Raw genomic sequence first — 7,287 nt, 5'->3', positions numbered from 1 at the left:
TTGGTGTTAAAATTTCTAGTCATGTGTTTGTGTCTTCATTAGTTGATGTCTTTCTCCTCCCTCCCCCTGGCAAGGTGCCATAATAGGTGCTCAATAAATGTTGACTGAACAAATGAGTAAACAAAAAAACACTTTTTTTTTTTTTAAGTGAACCCTGGCACTACCGCTTGATGGCCGTATGACACAGGAAAGGCCATGTAACCCATTTAAGTTTCGTATCCTTAGTTCATTAAATGTCTGTAACAACAACAGCACCCTGGGGGGTGCGAGGCTGGAAAGAGGAAGTGCCCACATAGGCCTAAAGTTCCAGAAAACTCCAACCCAATAATAAAAAGGCAGAAACAGTGTTTTGTTGGTTTTTTTTTATTTTTTTACCTTTTATAACAATGTATAAATGAAAATACAAATGGAAATCTAGGGGAAGGAGAAGCAGTCTACAGTGTTAAAAAGCGCTATTTGATAAATGGCAACTAAGAAGGCAGGCAAGAGTTGGGTGGGGTGGGGTTACTCTTTTGTTGACTGAAGATCAAACCATTTTGAGGTGTCTTTAGATCTCAATCATTCTTTAAGTCCGGGCTGTCTGCAGAGGGCAGAAAGAAAAAACACATTAGAAACTAGAAATGAAGGGTGTGCGACCCATCCCTCCTTCCCCTCATAGTCTCCCACCCGGTATTCAGACACGTATGAGCAACGTTCTCAGACGGCTTCGCTGGCCCCTTATCAATATCCCCACCCCTCCGCACAGGGTCTGTCCGTGAAGGCTGGACCCTGTCAGCAGCCCGACTCCCCAGCCCCGCAGATACCGCCTGCACTACGCGGCTGGCTGCTCGGGCTCGCCGAGCTCCAGGCCCGCCAGGCGAGGGCAGGGAGGGCGCGGCCATGCCGCCGGCGGGCTTGCGACAGGAAAGCCCGGGTATATAATGCGTGCTGAGGGCATGCCACACACAGCGCCAGGCTCTTCGCGTATCCGTAGGGGTCTTTTGCACCTGACGCAGAGCGACTTGGCGACACGCGTAAGCTGAGGGCACCTGAGGCGCCAGAGCGGCTGGGCAGTATAGGGACATTCGGTTCCAGTCCTGTCGTCTTTCTCCCCAGGCTCCCTCTCCCAAACCCGCTAATGGCTTTCTAAAGTTTCTCGAACAAAATCCACGTTTCGACCTAGCATCCTTTCTTTGACCGTCCTCTCGAGTGATCTCGCCGTGTGCGCGCTCCAGCCGGCCTTTCTGTCCTAAACCGCCACTGTCTTTGCACTTGTACAAAGTGTACAGAGTGCTTCTGCCTCCAGTAGCTAATCTCTTTTCATCAGTCAGGCTCTCTGACCACCCTAAAACCCCCTTCCCATTCAGACTTCACTCTTATCCTTCACAATGGTTTCACAAACTGTCTGAAAATACGTTGTTTATTGCTTAAAGTCTGTTTCCCAGAATGTAAGCTCTATGAGGGCAGGACTCCTGTTTTGTCTCATTCATTTTAAGTCCCATCTAAAATGGAGCTGATTATGTAGGAGGATAAAGGGAAAGAAGGAGGGAGGGATGGAGGGGAGGAAGAAAGGAGTGGACGGACTTGTGTGCTTGGGTCAAATCTTGTAGTTTTGCTTATAAAGCGTTACTCTATTTATTTGCTGGTTGCCGGATTCAGTCACCGAATCCTTCTCTTCAGCTCCTCCCGGTTCTTGCGCCGCGCAACCGGCCCTATGATTGGTCCCTCGCCCTGCGCTGTGTCCGGATGCGAACTTCAGTTGGTGGAGAGAGAGGGTGGGCAGGCTAAAGGAGATTCTTCGGACTTCCCACGCCGAAGGCTCAAAACTCGCTGCATCTCTGGTCTAGGGCTCAGAGCAAGCCTCTCCCCTCTGTCCTCTCAGGCCCCATTAAATCCTAGAGGGTCTAGTGCCCCAATTCTGAGCCAAAATGGGATAGATCTTAGTATCTTCGAAGTTATGGTTTACCTGAAATATTCGTGTTAATTTCATATATATATATGGTTCTCCCTTCAGAAAAAATCAGTAAAGTTGGTACTTCAGGCAGGCAGGAGTGGAAGTGGAGAAAGGGGACCGCAAGAGAAGAAGGCTTTGTGGTTGTAGAAGGAGAAGGCAAGGAGGATCACATGGCCATCTTCCCTCTCTCAGCGATCTCTCTCGCAGAGAAGAAAAAGCTTAAGAGAGGGTCTCTGTTTCTCAGAGAGTGTAGCAAATCCCTGGGTGCAGACTGCCAGCGTTGGAGAGATCTCTCTCCCTTCGGCAGCTCTGGAAAACAACACCGCATAGAGCAGAGGGTCGGATTTAGTCAAAATTTGCCGTAGAGTTGGGGGTGACAGATTTCTTCCAGACGATGCCACGCTGAAATGCTTTTGGAAATAGCAGGGTTGGTCCAGCTACCTATGTATGCTAATACGGAAACTGAGGGTAGCTGAATGGATGCTGCTGCCAGTTAGTTTGGAGGAAGAGGGGCCACTAGACCTCTAGCCTCCAGAGTCGTCGCTGTTCCATAGTCTAGGGCTTGAGCTCTGGGGAGGGTGAGTGTTTGCGGGAATAGGGGTACGGTTTGTGGGATGGGCTTTAATGTGTGGAAATCCATCTAGGCTATTTCCTGTCCGCAGCCCGAGCGAGGTAGTGCGATTGGGACAGTGGGGTTGTCCTACAGGGTGGCAGTGCGAGAGCTGAGGCAAGACCCAAGACCCTGCTCCCCTGGAGCCAGCGTTCTCTTCTGAAAAAAAGGAGTGCCCTGGGCTGCAGAAACTATCTTGAGTTTCAACTCTTAAATCTGCCACCTCACCTGCCGGGACCTTCCGCAACTTCCGTAAGGGCGTGGCTACCACCTTCGGTGCCCCCCGCAGCTGCGCGCAGGTACCCGGCGACAGCGCGGTGGCCCCGCTCCTCAGCCAGGTCCACGGGCAGGCGGCCCCAGGCATCGCGCACGTCCAGCCGCGCGCCGGCTCGGTGCAGCAGCACGAGCGTGTCCAGGAAGCCCTCCCGGGCCGCGTCGTGCACAGGTCGGGTGAGGGTGGTAGGGTCGGCGCAGTTGGGCTCCGCGCCGTGGCACAGCAGCAGCTCGGCCACGCGGGTGCTGCCCATCATCATGACCTGCCGGAGAGAGCAGAGTGGTCAGGGCAGGGACGGGTGGCAGGGGCAAGACTAAAGAAACTATTTGTGAAGCCCCCACCCCGTGCAGATGCCGGTGCAAGCCACAGGTGTCTAGTTACTCTCTATTTGTTTTCAGTTACCAACTCCCTTAGCCAGTTCTCCTACTCATTTCATTTTTCTGTACACACTGAATTCCATTATATTCTCCAAACTTTTGCTGAGTTCCAGCCACACACACAACACTGCCAGAGGCACAGACAATAGCAAAAGGGTGAGGGACAAAATGGCTTGAACTACAGCCTAACCTCCTGTATTTCCCCCCTCATTTTGATGCAAAATTATGTAAGGCCCAGAGATTTTGTATGGTTTTCTTCTGTATATCCAAGCCCAGGACGAGGTAATTATTAAAAAGTGAAAATGAAAACAGCAAACCTTTAATTTTTGTAAAACTTTTATTCTACACTTAGCCTCCCAGAATGTTAAAATTCACTTTCTTTAAGTATAAAATGAGCTTTGTCTAACCAGCCCCTAAATTCCTTCTTGTGGTAAGCTAAATAATGCTCCCAAAGATGTCTACTACCTCACACTTAAAACCTGTGAATATAATACCTTACATGGGAGAAGAGATTTGGCAGATGTAATTAAATTAAGTATTTTGAGGGAGATTAACGGGAATTGTCAGGAGGAGTCCAATGTAATCACAGGTTTCCTTATAAGAAGGTTACAGAGGAAAGATCTAAGAATGGAGGTCAGAGAGAAGATGCAGGGGCCATGAGCCAAGGAATGCTGATGGCCATTAGAAGTTGGAAAAGACAGAGAAACAGATTCTCCTCTAAAACTTCCAAAAGAAATGCAGCCCTGTGGATCCATTTTAGACTGTTGACCTCCAGAACTACAAGATAATAAATTTAGGTTGGTTTGAGACATGAAAGTTGTGGTAATTTGTTACAGTAGAAATAGGAAACTAAGAAACTTCCCAAGTTTACACTCTGAGAGTTCATTAAACAGGAGGTGCTCCCCTCATTTGGTTCATAAATCATCTTTGAAACAAAGTCATTACCAAAGAGGAATCTTTAAATAGTATCCACAATTACAGCAACCTTAAAATTTGAGTGTTGCATGGTGGATAGTGAAGGCAGACAATTCCTTTTTAGGGTAACCATTATTTGATTATATTAGCTAGACAACAGTGACTGTATAAAGAGAAATTCCTTATTTTTCATTTCTTTCTGTATTGAAGATGAATTTTTTAATTTCTCAAAACCAAGGAAACATAAGTTATACTATAGTGGTTGATTCTTGTCTGGAGAAAGTGAAACTGATTTAATTTTCAAAAAGAGAGAGACAATATCAGTGAACCAAATTACAGCTACAAAAATAAAAACTATTGCAGTGGATTAGAACAATTCACTGTTTTAAAAGAAAAACTGGGAAAGCTCTCACACCTTTACTTAATTATGCAAGACTTCTAACAGATTATGGTGTCAATTTCTAGAACAAAGGGGCCACACCCAAGGATGCCATAATCTTTTGGGAGCTCTACTGCAAGTGCCAGAGCTAGAAAACACATGTCTAAAACCTGTTCTTAGAAGAAGTCACCTTCCACATATATATATATATATATATATATAATACAGGTGAAAATATAATAGATGAAACATTGTGTTTATCCAATGAAGTACTTCATCATTTAACTGATTTTAAAGGTTTTCATTACATTTTGCAGTATTAAAGTATGGAAGGAAACCTAACATTTAAATATTTAAATCTAAATAGCAATCCAAAGCAAAAAGAAAAAATCAATTAAATGAATATTTGTAGAGTGCTTAAATCCATTTGATAAGACATTATCTTTAATTAAAATTTTCTATAAACTAGTTTTATATTAAACACAAGTTTGGTTAGGATTCTAAACCAAAATCATGCCCCCCTTTCTCTATGTTCTTATCTTCCCTATTAAAAAAAATGGTTAAAACTAATTATCCAATTTTCTTTTTTCTTTTTGTATTTAAACAAATAAAGCCTCTTCTAACATATTCCAGAACTTCAAGGTCAAACTCACAGTCTCCGAGCAAAATTTTAGAGAAATTAGGAATCATGCATGCATTCTTTTTAAAGGACTCATGCTTTTCTTCTACCATCACACAGCCTCTCTCCTCTCAAAATCTCTTTGCACTTCAAATCCCAAATAATCTCAAGTTTTAAGGCATTTTGGTTTTATTTTTATATCTGTATTTTAAAGTGTATAAAATTTATCCTATGTAGCATAGTTTCAGGAAAGGAAGACTGACTTGTGAAATCTGTGAAATGGCAGGTACAATTACTTTCCTTTGTCTTGTTATGCTGGAATTTGTGCAGTAAGCTTTTGTTTCACATAGATTTTATTTTTCAGAATCAGAAATCACTGTGGACATTGGGAATAAAACTAGGGTGGTGACTGCCAGGAAGAAATCGTTTTTTTTAGCCTGGATTTAGGAAGTTAGTGAAGGCAAACAACAACCACAAATGCCGAACACCCCCCCCCCACCCCTACACACAACTGGAGTGAGGAGGGGAGAAACGACATTTTTGAACAGTGAGGAATGATAAGTCCCAAATAAGTTAATCTATAGCAAGCAAGTTAAAAATAACAAAAATTATAAGAGATACCTTCAAAATGGTGACTAAATTGACGACATTATTTCAGGCAAGATCACACTAATGTTTTTCTTCATATGTCTGTATTACCTAAATTCTTAGAACACGCATATATTTTCTTTACTTGGTTAAAGTAAAAATAAACACAATATATAGTTGCTTCTGAATAATTTCAACTGATATTTATTCAATTTACACAGCAGAAGGTTTTCACTGCAATCCCCCCCCCCCCCCCCCAGAAGAGAAGATGATCAGCTCCCTTCGGGGATCTGAGTTCCGGGCTAGTGGACCCAACAAACCTTCCATTTCTTTAAAATCTTGCTTTTTACCTCAAACTTTCGCAACCGTGTATCAGATAAAGAACATACCTCGAACTGTATGAACACGAATAGGTTCACCCCCCCCCATCTCCACACCACTCTAAGGATCTGCACCCCACGTGGCTCCTCATTCCTCGTGGCTTCCTAAGCCCCCACGACGTGGACACGGGGAGGTCTCGGCTCCAAACTCCACCTGAGAACTCGCCAAGAAGTCTCCCCTTTACCGAGAATCGAAACGCTGGCCTGGTTCCGACTCCCTTACAAAGCTTGTGCTCCAAAGTCGCCCGCCACCCCCTCCTCCCGCGGCAGGCCGGCTCACCCACCTGAATCGGGCTCCGACCTTGGCGGTTCCGCGCGTTGGGCGGCACCCCAGCCGCGAGCAGCGCCCGCACCTCGTCTGCCCGGCCCTGGGCGGCTGCGGTGGCCAGCCTGTCTGCGGAGGGCTCCATGCTGCTCCCCAGCGCTTGCCCCCTGGCTCCCTCCCTCCCTCCGCCGAGGTCGGGCGCCAGTGGCCCGCCCCAGCCTCTCGTGACCAGCCCGCCCCTCCTCTCTCCTCCTCCGGGGCCGGCGGAAGCCACCCCCCGACTCTGCCCCTCGACTCCTCCTGCAGGAGTCTTTCCATCCAGGAGAGCGCCGTTCTGCTGTATTCCCGAGGAGGCGCCCTTCGCTCTGAACTCGCTGTGAACGTGACACCCCCTGAAGTCGCCCCACGCGGGGCCTCTGCTGTCACGGTTCCGCGGCTCGCCCGGGGGGCTGGCGTGGGGAGTCTGACGAAGCCGTGGCAGGGAGGGAGCCCTGAGCCCCTCCGCAGCCTCCGCTCCCCGCTCCCTCCGCCCCCCTCCCGGCGCTGCGCTCCCCCCGCCCCCAACGGAGACGCTCGCGGTCTCAGAGCGAGTTCACTCGGTTGAAGCGACTTTGCTCTCCTGTTTCCTGCCTCTCCGGTACAACCCCTCGCATTTGAAAGCCACACAGGATTCCTAACCGCCAATTTCGAACCAGGGTGTTTGATGTCGTAGGCAAAGTATTGCTTCCTCTTTTAATCAGAAGAAACAGCTAACTCTTCCTCGCAGTCAGAGCCCTGACGAGGATCGGTGTCACCGGTGCCACTACGAGGCTTCCCTACTTTTAGATAACTCTCCCCCTTCCACCATTCAACACCTGGGTTCGCGTGCTGGGTCCACCATGCCAGAAAGCCTTGCTCAAACATTAATTTTGGAGAGTCTGCCCACCCGCCAGCAGCCTGTCCACACA

At 47.3% G+C, this 7,287-nt stretch overlaps 1 protein-coding gene across 3 annotated transcripts in view; it reads right to left on the bottom strand.

Moving 5' to 3' along the window:
- Nucleotides 1–425: 425 nt before the first annotated feature.
- Nucleotides 426–7,287, bottom strand: part of LOC116625219 (cyclin-dependent kinase inhibitor 2A-like) — a 27,767-nt gene continuing 20,905 nt past the window's right edge. For 2 of the 3 annotated variants that reach the window (XM_032393620.1, XM_032393622.1), the window contains exons 2-3: nt 2,772–3,079; nt 426–580 (exon numbers count right to left, since the gene is read on the bottom strand). In XM_032393620.1, the coding sequence (XP_032249511.1) occupies nt 559–580; nt 2,772–3,079 (330 nt within the window). In that variant the 3' untranslated portion in view covers nt 426–558. Of the gene's footprint in view, nt 581–2,771; nt 3,080–6,359; nt 6,505–7,287 lie in introns of those variants that run through there. The other variant, XM_032393621.1, reaches the window with a different exon arrangement.

Source organism: Phoca vitulina, unplaced genomic scaffold, assembly GCF_004348235.1.
Source record: "Phoca vitulina isolate PV1807 unplaced genomic scaffold, GSC_HSeal_1.0 scaffold75, whole genome shotgun sequence".
Taxonomy (NCBI): Eukaryota; Metazoa; Chordata; class Mammalia; order Carnivora; family Phocidae; genus Phoca; species Phoca vitulina.
Note: the sequence above shows the minus strand (reverse complement) of the source record. Positions and strands in the feature narration are given on the sequence as shown.